We start from the raw sequence: 15124 nt of genomic DNA, 5'->3' as shown, positions 1-15124 counted from the left end.
TAGACTAGACATCTGACACTATCATGTCCAGACAGATGTGACAGACAGATTGTAAGCTAGCTATGTGCCCTATGTTACACAGTACATCATACAAAAATAAATCACACAGAAGATGTGTTCATGTCCTAAAGATCACATTTAGTCATCTGATTCATACAAAAATGGATTCATCCAGCTCTAACACATTATGCGTAACCACTGGATCTAAAATGACATTTGATTCACATCATCACTGCTATTATTCACGTCACTCTATTATCCTGTCACTTACGAAATGTTTTTTGCGACATTTTAAATGTGCTGTTCGCTGTCTTCATATGGTGTATCAGTAAATAATACAGTAATCAATAAACAATATGTTTTTTTTTTGTTAAGACCACAAAGTACCATCAACATTGCCATCAATTACACATTTGCATGGCAGATACCAGAGTAGGTGTGTGTGTCCTGTCATCAAAACTTAAGTTTGTGCTCAAACAGTGCAAGGAGCAGAAGACAGGCCCAGCCCATTAGGAGGCCAAGGTTCTGCAGGAGGAACATGATACAGGGCCTGTTGGTCTTCACACGACTCATCTCTGGAAGCTGAGAGAAAGGGGAGGATGAGAAGAGGGAGAAATTAGGGTCTGGGAGTTTGATTATTGGGTAAATCTCTATCCCAAATCACCTGTGAATTGTAACAATTTATTACCTATCAATAGGGCAAGAAGATTCTCTTGACTGTGCGAGCTGACTGATCAGGGGGATACACTGTCTGGTTAAACTCCTGTCCCTATCTATCAGTGTGTGTTTTACGAAGAACAGCAGTAGCCCAGTCTCACCATCTCTACCAGCGACAGATAGAGGAAGATCCCCGCGGTAACGGTGAAGATCCACTGCTGGACCTCTGGTTCCGAGGAGACAAAGAGGCCGATGTAGAGGCCGATGAAGGCCGTCAGAGCACTGAGGAGGTTCATCATCACTGCATTCCTCACAGAGAGACCTGAGCTTAGCAACACTGCAAAGTCACCTGAGAGAGAGAAAAGAAGACCGAAGTAAGAAGAACATATTTTAGGTAATTTAGAACCAGCGTTTTCAGTTCTCCACAACTGGGACACAAATGACTCAAGTCATGTTTGGTTTTTGTTTGACAAAAGAACAAGAAACGCTGCCACCCCATGCCAACAACCTTTGACCTTTCAGCCGCTGCTCTGTGACCTCTCACCCATTTCATGAGGGATTTCATGGCAGAGGATGGCCACGGTGGTCGCCATGCCTGTCTCGGTGGACGAGGAGAAGGCCGCCCCCACCACCAGGCCATCAGCAAAGTTATGGAGGCTGTCTCCCACGATTACCATCACAGCCAGTACAGGAATACCCTGTCCTGGGAACACAAAGAAAGTCTGTCTGTGTGGCAGCTCTGTCCTGAAAGCCCATCTGCTACGTTCCCTAGCCCAGTCCCACTAATTACACACAGCACAAAACAGAAAAGGATCAAACTAAACAGAGGGGGAACTGAGGACTGGGACAGTGAGTGAAGATAAAGGAGAAAGGAGGACGATGAAATATCTTACTTACTCGTCTGATGCGTAGGGCTTCTTGGTTCAGCCTCCTCTGATGGGATTTCTGTGCATTCTAAGTCCTCCACAGTTCCCTGTAGGCGAGAGACAAATACATTGGAGGATTTTTCCTTACATTAATGATATTACTCCGGTCCATGACAAAAGCAGCACATGAGTGACCACAGTTCCCCCTGCCTATGTCATGGACAGTCGAGGAAGTTGACCAAAACTGCTCAGTTTCTGTATTCGCGCAAGGCATGAATTATTCAACAGCAGCATCAAGGTCTCCTACACCATGGCCTGTTACAGATTTACTCTCGCCCACACCCCTCTTCACTTTCCCTGCAATGCAACATTCTGTACACGTCAACATCAGAGTTCAAACTGTTCAAAATGTTGAACAAATATTTTTGAATCCTATAAGCCTCTTTTGAATTCCTGTGCTTTTATATTAGCCTCCCACAGCACATTGGCAGATCATTTCTACCACTTTCACTCCAAACCTCCACCCATGTTTTTTCTTGTTGTTGATAGGCCTTTGTTAAAAAGACACATATTTCCTAATATTGAGAATAGTGATCTATGGCATCACGCCAATTGTGTTCAACCAGTTCAAAGAGGGTTGACAGATTTGTCATCAGCTCTAATTTGAAGCATCAGTGGACACAGTTATACCACTGCAGCTGTTTGTCTCTCTTCAAAGCAGAAACCTTAAAAGCGCTCAAAAAGTACTGTTTCCCTTTCACAGACAGCTCATGTCCAAACAAGCCTAGGGGACATGTGTGAGGATGCACCTTCAATTGAGTTCTCCTTTTCTGCTCTCATGAGGAAGTTCAAGGGACACCAATAGGTTTCATATTGCTTCAACTGTCCATTGATGCAATCACTGACCATGTGTTTTTTTGAAGTGCTGCCTGTTACACTACTGTATATGTGCCAGAGAGGGACAAACACTCACCAGCTGCATGGTTGAGATAGACATGCCCCTCTGTGACTGGCCGTTGCAGTTGAGCTCCAGGGGGAGGTCATGGGAATTGCCCAGGCCCCCGTGACCCTGCCAGAGAAAAAGAGACTCATCAGCCTCCAGTCACTCCAGAGGCCACCAGCCAGAGCCACAGCCACCTGCAGTCAGCTCAGGCGCTGTCACAAATGGCATCCTATTCCCTATGTAGTGCACTTTTTGACCAGAAGCCATGGGGATGCAGCTTCATGCCAAGTTTCAACCAGGGCCAATGGGAAAATAGTCATTAACCTTTATTTTTTTTATGGATTTCAATAGATGACATTCAGATTTGGACATGAAACAGCCTGCTAACAGTTATTGTTCCCTCCTTTCCAGGCCTGTAGTTCAATGTTGGTGGGTAACAAACTGCATATTAGTTGTTTTAAAACAGGAAGATGAACATGCCAAGAGACAGAAATAAATACTTTAGTATAAACTATCATCTTACATGGCCATGTGATGGCATCACAAGGGAGAAGATCCTTTCGATGAGGAAAAAGCCATAGATTCCAGCAATGATTCCCAAAATCTTCCACAGGTATTCCTTTCCCTCAGTAAAGTGATGATCGTAATGGTGACTGTCGTCATGGAGGCCAAGGATCTCCAGAGGAGACAGGGAGAGGAAACAATGAGACATTTAATCGACATTGATAGCATTCTAATATGTTTTGTAATCAGTCCAGTAGTCATGACTAGTATAGAAAAAAGGGGAGCTAACATAGAAAGGAAATCCCAATGGGTAATGTCACTGACCATACTGTTTGTTTAACAATGGTTAAACTGTTATTATGCAGTCTTAGAAAATATCTTACACCAAATAGGTTGGCTTGTTTACATGAAACAGCTATAACACAATTTGATGTACTTGGGAGGTGTCACCATTTAGGAGATATTCTCTATACCTGTGGTATGAGTATAACCTCCATTCCCTATACCTGTGGTATGAGGTTTATGAGGCCTCTGTGACCTACCTGTGGTTTAAGTGTGACCATGGCCCTATACTTGTGGGATGAGTATGGCCTCTGTGCCCTATACCTGTGGTATGAGGTGCAGGAGGGCGTCCCCTGAGAGGGTTCCCACGGCCAGGCCCACAAAGAGCTGCAGGATGAGGGCGTAGGTCTCCTGGCAGGAGTTGAAGATGATCAGGCAGATGCCCAACATGGAGCCCACGGTGATGAGTAACACAGCAGCCGTACTGTAGCCATATTCTACAGAGAGAGCATAGACAGATGTGTTCAGAACTATAGCAGAGATAACATCAATAGTTAAGAGACAGACTACAGCATACAGCAGCTTTGTGTGTTGAAGCCGTACATAAACGGCATTGTTCAACAGATGGATTATACATGTTTTAGACTATACTCAGGACAAATAGTGACACGAGGGCATGCTGAACATCTTAGCTAGACATTGACATCAGCCAAAGGACAGTGTAGACAAGCTGTTGATTTCTAATGGGTTGTGAGGTACAGTGTCTTACTCTCAATGGCACTGGGTGGAGATCCTCGTGTAGCTGGCTCTGTGGACTCACAGGCATTCCCTAGCAACTGCTGGATAACAGCTGGGCAGATGTGTCTGAAGTGATCCCGGGAAATTGTCAAATGCGGATCCAGAACAAAAATATCCACCAGCTGATTGGCTGAGAAGCATACCTAATCAAACAGAAAATATTTTATCTGGGAAAGCTCCATGGTGATTCCTCAAGTTCGAACCGTGAGCCTTTTCAGCTCAAATCAGTTTTCACCACTAAATGTGGAGTCTGAGTTTCTCACCTGTGTCCAGTCTGTGTTGATCCCCAAAGGCTCATGGACACACCCTATATGGGAGGGGCCTGTGATGCTCCGCTTCTCCCTGCAATGTGAGTGATAGGCCCCTCCACCACCTCCCACACCAAGCTGGTGCAGCAGCTCCTCCAAATCTACGCAACAGCACTGCCATCAAACAGCGCTTACATCACCACAGAAACTAAAATCTATAGAGATGTACTAAATAGCTTTTGGGGCCCTCTATCCAACTCTATGGTCAAATCACTCATAGGCAGGACTCAAACTTACCCCTGACATGTAGGTTGCTGGTGCGGTTGAGAGACTGGAAGATGTAATCTGTAAAGAAGGCAGGGGAGGGCAGGTTCCTCTTGCTGAAACAGTGGCCCTGCAGGGTGTGGGTGATGATGGCTGCAGACAGTTTGGACACTGAGGATGGATCAGCACCTTGGCTATCTGTGATCCCCAACTCATCCAGTAGATGGGAGGCATCGACACACTGAAGGATGATGTGTTACAGGAAGATATTCCCGGTTGTAATCCAGTAACTCTCCAGTGTCCATCTCTAACAGTCTGAGGCTATTTCAATGTGTGTAGATTGAAATGATTCTCTGGTGATGTGAAGAACTGGGCCTTTGGTTGACATGAAGTTTTATGCTAGAGGTGCAGCAGTCTTACCTGTGAGTGGGAGGAGCCAGATGTCTCTGGAGCAGGTGGTTGATAGTTCTGGTTGATGAGCTGCAGAATGCTCTCTATCTCATTGGAGAGGAAGCCTCTTTCTTCTGTAGGTTGGAGGTTAGTCAGGGCCAGAAGGTAGTACTGGTAGCTAGGTGACAAGGAGGAGGGAAAGGAGGAAGGGGAGGGGTTGGTGGCACACAGGTCTTCCATGTTGATCATGTAGTAGAGCAGAACGGTGGAGACTCTATGGTAGTCATCCTCGGTGAGGTAAGCCTTCCTATCATCCTCCAGGACAGAGAGTACAAGGTCTGGAGTGAGGCACTGTAAACATAGCAATCAAACATGTTATGCAGTGTGTGTGACGTAGGGGATATGTTGCAAAGTAAACATTTCAGCTGCTTGGAAATGAAGTAAAACCTTTACTGGAAGCTTACAAAATGAGTCAGGCTGAAATAGGTTTCCAGTAATATACCCTCCCTTTCAACCCTATCAGAATTTGATTGAATATCTCACGAGACATCTAGTGGCCCTTTTGGGTACTTCAGATTTGTACAGGTGTCTGTAATGATCACTATTTTTTGTATTTATTTTACTACGTCAGTATGTATTTGTCGCCAATGTTTTACTGTCAAACTGTTGGCAGTTGTAAAAGACGTCAATAGTTGGAAGAGTTGCAGTTATATAATAATGCCTTTGTTGATTAGATGCTTTTTTCATTAATTAGGCTATTTTCTCTTGGACCATATCGTCTATCTACTAGAAACTGATAAGTGAATGCTACACTGAACAAATATATAAAAACGCAACATCTAAAGTGTTCATGAGCTGAAATAAAAATTCCTGAAATGTTCCATAGTCACAGAAAGCTCATTTCCCTCAAAGTTTGTACACAAATTTGTTTACATCCCTGTTAGTGAGCATTTATCATTTTCCAAGATAATCCATCCACCTGACAGGTGTGGCATATCAAGAAGATGATTAAACAGCATGATCATTACACGTGCACCTTGTGCTGGGGACAATAAAAGGCCACTTTAAAATGTGCAGATGTGTCACACGACAATGCCACAGATGTCTCAAGTTGTGTGCAATTGGCATGCTGACTCGAGGAATGTCCACCAAAACTGTTGCCAGAAAATGTAAATGTTAATTTCTCTACCATAAGCTGCCCACTAAATCATTTTAGAGAATTTGGCAGTATGTCCAACCAGCCTCACAACCACGTGTAAACATACCAGCCCGGGACCTCCACCTGCGGGAGTATTTCTCTCTGTAATAAAGCCCTTGTGGGGGAAAACAAGTTCTGATTGGTTGGGCATGACTTCCCAGTGGGTGGGCCTGGCTACCAAGTGGGTGGGCCTATGCCATCCCAGTCTCACCCATGGCTGCACCCCTGCCCAGTCATGTAAAATCCATAGATTAGGGCATAATGAATTTTGAAAAAAATTGCATTTATACAGTACCAGTCAAAAGTTGACACCTACTCATTCAAGGGTTCTTCTTTATATTTCATATTTGAGGTTCTTCAAAGTCGCCAAACTTTGCCTTGATGACAGCTTTGCACACTTGTCATTACCCCATGAAGCTGGTTGAGATAGTCACCTGGAATGCATTTCCAGTCAGCCAATCTAAAGCCACTCAATTTGGTCTGATGATTCCAAATTTGAGAAGTTTGGTTCCAACCGCTGTGTCTTTGTGAGACTCAGAGTAGGTGAACGGATGATCTCCGCATCCACACCGTGAAGCATGAAGGAATTATCTCCGCACCATGAAGCATGGAGGAAGAGGTGTGGTGTGGGGGTGACACTGTTGGTGATTTCTTTAGAATTGAAGCCACACTTAACCAGCATGGCTATCACAGCATTCTGCAGCGATACGCCATCCATCTGGTTTACGCTTAGTGGGACTATCATTTGTTTTTCAACAGAACAATGACCAAAAACACACCTGTAAGCGCTATTTTACCAAAAATAAGATTGATGAGTGCTGCATCAGATGACCTGGCCTCCACAATCACCTGACCTCAACCCAATTGAGATGGTTAGGGATGAGTTGGACCGCAGAGTGAATGAAAAGCAGCCAACAAGTGCTCAGCATGTGGGAACTCCTTTAAGAGACTGTTGGAAAAGCATTCCAGGTGACTACCTCATGAAGCTGGTTGAGAGAATGCCAAGCGTGTGCAAAGCTATGATCAAGGCAAAGGGTGGCTACTTTGAAGAATCTCAAATCTAAAATAGATTTTGATTTGTTTAACATTTTTTGGGTTACTACATGACTCCATATGTGTTATTTCATAGTTTTGATGTCTTCACTATTATTCTACAATGTACAAAATAGTACAAATAAAGAAAAACCCTTGAATGAGTAGATGTCCAAACTTTTGACTGGTACTGTATATATCAACTCATACACCCTGTGCCATGGAATCAGTACAAATGGATTTACTGTAACTCATTTTTATCCAGGTCAAATTGGCCAGCCATTAGTGAATATGAATAGAGTGATTAATAAGAAATCTGTAAATTTGACTAAAAGGACTTAAAGCCATCAAGCAAACACTTTGTGCTAACGATACAAGGCATGTCCTTTGTTGCAGTTAACATTTTGTTCTGTGTTGAGGTCATATAAAATGAGGCAATATGCTTTTCCCCCTGTGAAAGGCAATTGAATCCATGTAATGCACAGATATTTTTTTTTTAATCTCTCTCTCCCTTCATTGTTTGATAATAGGCCTGTTTTACCCACATGAGGAGCTTTGTGTTACTGTGAATACAGCCCTGGCCAGACAAACACAAGAGCAAGAGAGTGGGCAAGGCTCTAACCCTTGCAAATATTTTCAATGCGCAATGTTTCAGGGTCATAAGTGTCGGTTTCTAATGAAGGAGTTGCTTTCTTAATTTCTAAAACCCCTGCTCAAATGAGACCTCAATTCAGGGCTTCTGACACACACTGTAATCCCACCCATACAAACACAGAAACACAGCGCCTCACAGACCACATTTTTATGTAGTGTTCTGTCAAATTGAGGGACCTCTAAAGCCACTCAGCATGAGTGCTGCATAGAGGTCAAGGCCTTAAGCCTCCACACACTCACATTCCAACCATGACAAGCATGTTTGAAAGAATGAACAGACAGGAGTGAATGCAGATCGTATCTACTGTGGTAGTAATTGCTGTTAACATTAACGTCATTTTTTTGGAGTAAAACCTTAAATGGAATAAAAGGTGTCATAGTAGAACGTTATGCATAGAACCCCATAGCAGATAGAGTAACAGTTGGATGTCATAGAATGTTCTAGGCCTTACCCTGTCACAGAGCTTCTGTGATCCCCCAATCCGTTCTGCACAGTGCACAGCCTGGAGGACAGTGGAGAGTAGGATCCCTGTCTGGTTCCTCTGGAGCTGGGTCTGAGACTCAAGTTGTAGAGCCCTGATGGCCTCCTGCAGGTAGCCCCTCTCCTTGCCATGTTCTGGGGCCTGGCCCTCCACAATCCTCCCCAGCAGACACAGGGGTAGAAGGAGCAATGTGGGGACAGCATGGCTCCAGAAACGCATGGTCCCACCTGGGACCCCTGCCACTGACTTAGGGCTGGATGGAGAGACGACGAGGAGAGGGAAAAAAAGAGGAGAGAGTGGAGCGAAGAGTTCGAGAAAGAGAGAAGTTATCAGGCAGGGAAAATAGGATTGAGAAAGACAGACAAAGAAAGAGAGTTAGAGAGAGCGAGGCTAGAAGCAACGAGGGGGAGAATGTGTTTGGGCTAAGGGAGGCCTTAAAAATGTACCCGCCCCGCCTAATCTAGTGGAGGATGGCCAGCAGGAGGGCTGGCTGGGCACCCTTCACCCGAATTAGCCCCCATTACACAGGGATGGCCAGTCAGCCAAGAGCCCTGGCCCCTCAGTACTCCACAACAAAGGGATTAGTGCAAGCAAGTGAGAGAGAACTAAGGGCAGGGAGAGGGTGCGAGAAGGGGAGAAAGAAAAGGGGGCAGGGGAGGGAGGGAGGGAGCATGAAGGGAAGGACTTTGAGTTTAAATACAGTAATTGATCCATATGGACAGAGCCTGCCATACAGCATGTTGGTAATGAGACAAGGGCCAAATGGATGGAGAAACTCCCGAGTGGATGCACTCAGCAGTAACTTGTGTATCATGTTTGGGGGAAAGTTCCCTCTGAACTATTAGCTGCAGATCAGACATACGGATTTTCTAAACAACAACATTCCTCCGAAGGAAAATGTTGCAGATTAGAGAGTTAAGCCATATTACCAGAACAAAGGCTATAACACATTCTAGTGGAACACTTATCATGAACACATGCACTCTTACTGTATAGAAATAGATGTTCAAGTTCTTTTTTAAATTGAAAAAATAAAAATAAAAAAAATAAATCACTGGATATCCACCTGCTCACCAATGAGTCAGATTACCATCACACATCTAAACAATAATAAATAGCTGTAGAACACAGATGAATCCCACAACATGAGGACATACTAATACAGGAAGCGGCATGCTGAGTAACAGTCCCAGATGCCTGAAGCAGATCCCCAGACATTAACATAGAAGTATTTTTGCTGTATGGTTCCTGAGTCGCCACAGGTCAAACGCACAAGTGCATGCACGCCAACACTACCTCTGAACGCATTCGCAACATCCTCCCACACACCATGTACCCTGCATGTCAGACAAATCTGAACACACACACTTCTGTAAGATCGTATAAAACTGTATACCCATCCAAAACTACCATTGGGAAAAAATGAAACAAAACATTTAATGAAACATGAAGAGACCTAGCTACCTACCGTTTTTCCCTCTCTACCTTTTGTTTTCCTACTCTGGTGGATGAGAGGACGGGTGTGTGTTGTTTTCGGAGAACCACTTGCATCGGTAAAACCCTCTTATGAGAAGTAAGAATTGTGTAAGCTCCTGAGGATTAGCTGCCAGTTCCCCTGCCTTATAGTGCTCAGGTTGCCATGGAGAAACAACGAGGGCACTGGGAGCAGCACACCACAGGCTGGGGGTGGGCGAGGGTTGGTGGGGTGGTGGGCAGGGGAGAATGGAAGGGTGTAGATGATCTAGTTGAATGATTGAAGCCTGAGAGAGCACTGTTCTGAGAACTGCTCATTCCTGCAAGCTCTTTGCCACAGAGCAATCCGTATGCACACTCTGAATAGACCGCAGTATGCTGTTATGTAATACAGTAATAGCTATAAATATTTTCTTTGCAGATGACTTGCATTGCATGTAATTGAATGTAACTGAGTGAGTGAGTGAGCGACTTAGTGACTGACTGGCTGAATTAGTGACTGAGGGACTGACTGACTTCTCAGGTTCAACAAATGTTTCCACAACGTTCACTTAAGTCTCATTTTATAGGAATGTTCCCCTTATGAGCAAGGAATGTTTTCCAGAGACCTTTCCCTTAATGTCAATAAGATTTTACCCAGAATGTGATTACCATGTTCTCAGAACTTAAGATATGTCATAGACACGTTTCATGGGTACGTTGCATGATCAAGATGGCGCCGTACTGGATGGCTGCGTTTTGCAATCTCCGACCCAACTATACTATTTAGTCATTTATTTGTACTTTATTTTCACGAAACTTATCCGCTATTATTTCTTACAATCGACAAGAACTTTTGAACAAAGTGTTACAAAGGCAAGAGGGGGGGATCCTGCTGAGATTAAGGTGAGGAGAAAACCAGCCACTTCCCTCCATTCTACTGGCCAATGTACTGTCACTTGATAATGAGATGGATGATCTCCGATCGCGGATCTGCTACCAACGTGACTCTCGAAACTGCAATATTCTTTGCTTTTCTGAAAAAAGCCCCCATGGCTATCCAACTCACCCGGCTGAAAGGACAGTGGAGTCAGGGAAATTGAGGCGGGGAGGGGTTTGCCTCTGCATCCACATCAACTGGTGTGCTAACTCTAGTGCGGTGGAAGTGGCGACCCACTGTTAACCCATCTTGGAATACATGGTCAAATGGCGACCCTTCTACTTCCCGAGGGAGTTTTCAGCTGTTATCGTTACTGTTGTATACTGTTACGAATCTCTATGGCCCTGCAGTCTAGGGGGGATGGATACGAGACCCGTAACAACTCATGCAAATTATAACAGTGAAAAAGGAACAGTGAGAACTAATAACCACAGACATCTTAAATCTAGTCAAACACTATTGGTTTATTTTTAAACACACGGTAAAGGGGGGCAGGAAGAGGGGCTGAATTGGACCAAGGAAAGAAACTACTATTCAAAAACACCCCTAAGCTAGACTAGCCTACTTCAATACAGCTAACTAACTAACCAAAACTTTTCAAAAGTATTCCTACGGGTAATGTATGCCCATGGGCGACTTGTCTTGGTACCCCCTTTTCCCACCAACAAACAGTCATGAAGCACCACAATACATACTCACATAATTCGAGACAAATGTGACATGTTGGGGGGAGAAAAAAAGAAAGAAAAAAAAAGAGAGATCTCTGCATACAGCGAGACAAAGAGAGTTTGAGACACAGAGAGATCGAGCTCCAGAGAAAACAACTGACTTGGTTTTTAAACCAAGGGAAATAGGATGTGATAGGGTAAAAGAAAAGAAGCAGGTGTCTTCTGATTAGCGACTGATTGGTGACTGATGATTGCCACCTGTGAGGGGAGAAGGAGAGAAAAGAAAATACACACACAGGATACACACTCAGGATACCTGTATCCGTAACATATACATTCCACCTCAAAACAAGAAAATAACAAGCTGGCACTTAATGAACTGTACAAGGCTATAAACCAATAAGAAAAGCTACATCCAGAGGCTGGTTTTCTGGTTGCCAGCGATTTTAATTCTGCGTCACTAAGACACGTGATGCCCAAATTCCATCAACACATCTCCAATACCACTAGCGGCGATAAAGTCCTAGACCATTCGGCAAATCTGATCATGACTCCGTACTCCTGCTTCCTGTTTACAAGCAGAAACACAAACAGAAGTACTCGTGACACGCTCCGTTGAGAAATGGTAACCAGAATCAGAGATTATGCTATCGGACTGCTTTGCTAGCGCTGATTGGAATATGCTTTGAGACGAGCTAACCACCTCCATTACCGGCTTCATTAGAAAATGTATCGGCCACGTTAGGGTTCGCTGCTTCCCCAATCAAAAGCCCTGGATTAACACAGAGGTTGGCGCTAAACTAAAGGACAGAGCTACCACACACAGAGCTATCATACACAACCCCGCTATGACACTGGGAATAAGGTGAAATCATATTAAATAGGCTTCGCCCCGCCTGGCGCATGTGGCAGGGGCTACAGTCCATTACGGATTACAAAGGAAGACCCAACCGTGATCTGCCCAATGATGCCTCTCTACCAGACGAACTGAATGCATTGTATGCATGCTTTGACAACAACATCGTGCCGGGTGTGAGGGCCGTCACCGACCCAGAGGATTGGGTGATCTCGCTCTCCGAGGCCGACGTGAGAAAGCTCTTTAACCAGGTCAACACCCGCAATGCTGCAGGGCCCAACGGTATTCCAAGGGGCGTTCTCAGAGCATGCACAGAACAGCTGGCAGGCATATTCACGGTCATTTTCAACCTCTCCTTGTCCCAGTCTGTAATCCCCACATATTTTAAGATGGCCACCATCATTCCTGTCCCCAAGAACTAATGCTTCATGCCAATAATCATGAAGTGCTTTGAGAGACGTCACCCCAGACACCCTAGACACACTCCAATTTGCATACCGCCCCAAAAGATCCATAGATGACGCAATCTCAATTGCTCTCCACACTGCCTTCACCCATCTAGATAATAGGAATACCTATGTGAGAATAATGTTAATTGACTACAGCTCAGCGTTCAACACCATTGACCCCTCCATGCTAGTCACCAAATTAATTAGAGTTAACTGCACCTCAGATTGCAGCCCATATAAATGCTTCACAGAGTTCAAGTAACAGACACATCTCAACACCAACTGTTCAGAGGTGACTGCTTGAATCAGGCTTTCATGGTCAAATTGGGCCAAGAAACACGAGCAATGGACATTAGACCGGTGGAGATCTATCCTTTGGTCTGATGAGTCCAAATTTTCGATTTTTGCTTCTAACCACTGTGTGTGTGAGATGAAGAGTAGTTGAACGGATGATCTCCGCATGTGTGGTTCCCACCGTGAAGCATGGAGGAGGAGCTGTGATGGTGTGGGGTTGCTTTTCTGGAGAAACTGTCAGTGATTTATTTGGAATTGAAGGCACACTTAACCAGCATGGCTACCACAGCATTCTGCAGCGATACGCCATCACATCTAGTTTGCACTTAGTGGGACTATAATTTGTTTTTCAACAGGACAATGACCCAACACACATCCAGGCTGTGTAAGGGCTATTTGACCAAGAAGGAGAGTGATGGAGTGCTGCATCAGATGACCTGGCCGCCACAATCACCCAACCTGAACCCAATTGAGATGGTTTGGGATGAGTTGGACCACAGAGTGAAGGAAAAGCAGCCAACAAGTGCTCAGCATATGTGGGAACTCCTTCAAGACTGCCATCCTCATGAAGCTGGTTGAGAGAATGCTGAGAGTGTGCAAAGATGGCAAAGGGTGGCTACTTTAAAGAATCTAAAATCTAAAATATATTTTGATTTGTTTAATACTTTTTTGGTTACTACATTATTCCATATGTGTTATTTCATGGTTTTAATGTTTTCACTATTATATTACAATGTAGAAAATAGCAAAAATAAAGAAAAACCCTTGAATGAGTAGGTGTGTCCAAACTTTTGACTGGCACTGTATATCAGGTGGTATGGTTGGAAGGCCCAGAAAAAAAGACTCCAACCACCCAAAGCATAGACTATTCTCTCTGCTTTAGCTCGTCAAGTGGTACCGGTTCATCAAGTCTGGCACCAACAGGCACATGAACAGATTCTATCCCAGAGCAATAAGACTGATAAATAGCTACAAGAATTTCTAAGTTAATCTTGTATCTTTGTTGACCTTTTCTTTTTTGTATTTCACTGTTTCTATGCACACTCACAGGGCCCTACACACTCACGCACACAGACTCACTCCATCATCTGCTCACTCACACATAATATGCACGTACATTTACACTGACTACCCACACGCACACCCACTCACATACTAGCTTCTGCTACTCTGTTTATCTTTTATCCTGTTGCTTAGTCACCTTACCCCTATACATATCTGTTGCTGACAGGTGTATAAAATCGAGGACACAGACATGCAATCTCCATAGACAAACATTGGCAGCAGAATGGCCAGTACTGAAGAGCTCAGTGACTTTCAACATGGCACCGTCATAGGATGCCACCTTTCCAACAAGTTAGTTTGTCACATTTCTGCCCTTCTTAGAGCTGCCCCGGTCAACTCTAAGTGCTGTTATTGTGACGTGGAAACGTCTAGGAGCAACAACGGCTCAGCCGCGAAGTGGTAGGCCACACAAGCTCATAGAACGGGACCGCCGAGTGCTGAAGGGCGCAGCGAGTGAAAATTGTCTGTCCTCGGTTGCAACACTCACTACCGAGTTCCCAAATTGCCTCTGGAATCAACTTTAGCACAAGAACTGTGCGTCAGGAGCTTCATGAAATGAGTTTCCATGGCCAGGCACCCGCACGCACACGTCTAAGATCACCATGTGCAATGTCAAGCGTCGGCTGGAGTGGTGTAAAACTCGACCCCGTTGGACTCTATAGCAGTGGAAACGCATTCTCTGGAGAACACTACCTGCCCAAATGCATAGTGCCAACTCTAAAGTTTTGTGGAGGAGGAATAATGTTTTTCATGGTTTGGGCTAGTCCCCTTAGTTCCAGTGAAGGGAAATCTTAATGCTACAGCATACAATGACATTCTAGATAATTCTGTGCTTTGTGGCAAGCATTTGGGAAAGGCCCTTTCCTGTTTCAGCATGAAAATGTCCCTGTGCACAAAGCGAGGTCCATACAGAAATGTTTTGTCAAAATCGGTGTGGAAGAACTTGACTGGCCTGCACAGATCCCTGACCTCAACCCCATCGAACATCTTTGGGATGAATTGGAACACCGACTGCGAGCCAGGCCTAATCGCCCAACATCAGTGCCCGACCTCAGTAATGCTCTTGTGGCTGAATGGAAGCA

General features: G+C 44.6%; 1 protein-coding gene across 3 annotated transcripts; it reads right to left on the bottom strand.

Moving 5' to 3' along the window:
• Positions 1 to 117: 117 nt before the first annotated feature.
• LOC111953218 (zinc transporter ZIP12) lies at positions 118 to 11521 on the bottom strand. 3 transcript variants are annotated; one of them, XM_023972338.2, is made up of 13 exons: positions 11410 to 11521; positions 8289 to 8571; positions 4983 to 5303; positions 4596 to 4803; positions 4314 to 4459; positions 4022 to 4193; positions 3577 to 3749; positions 2990 to 3142; positions 2497 to 2592; positions 1555 to 1630; positions 1202 to 1360; positions 819 to 1006; positions 118 to 582 (listed from the first exon to the last, which is right to left on the bottom strand). In XM_023972338.2, exons 1-13 carry the CDS (start codon positions 11430 to 11432, stop codon positions 454 to 456), a joined length of 2127 nt encoding a protein of 708 aa, XP_023828106.1. In that variant the 5' UTR covers positions 11433 to 11521; the 3' UTR covers positions 118 to 453. The 3 variants fall into 3 exon arrangements, with proteins under 3 accessions (XP_023828106.1, XP_023828107.1, XP_023828108.1); XM_023972339.2 differs by lacking the exon at positions 2497 to 2592; XM_023972340.2 differs by lacking the exon at positions 118 to 582 and having other exon boundaries at positions 919 to 1006; positions 1166 to 1360.
• Positions 11522 to 15124: the final 3603 nt, after the last annotated feature.

The sequence above is a fragment of the Salvelinus sp. IW2-2015 genome, linkage group LG27 (genome assembly GCF_002910315.2).
Source record: "Salvelinus sp. IW2-2015 linkage group LG27, ASM291031v2, whole genome shotgun sequence".
Lineage (NCBI taxonomy): Eukaryota > Metazoa > Chordata > Actinopteri > Salmoniformes > Salmonidae > Salvelinus > Salvelinus sp. IW2-2015.
Note: the sequence above shows the minus strand (reverse complement) of the source record. Positions and strands in the feature narration are given on the sequence as shown.

Excerpts from the sequence above, each read along its gene's own strand:
- LOC111953218 (XM_023972338.2), bottom strand. The coding sequence starts at position 11,432 with ATGTCACATTTGTCTCGAATTAT. Across the intron at positions 1,361-1,554 it reads AAGCCCTACGCATCAGACGA|GACAGGGTATTCCTGTACTG; the intron begins GTAAGTAAGATA and ends TTGTGTTCCCAG. Across the intron at positions 583-818 it reads ATCTGTCGCTGGTAGAGATG|CTTCCAGAGATGAGTCGTGT; the intron begins GTGAGACTGGGC and ends CCTTTCTCTCAG.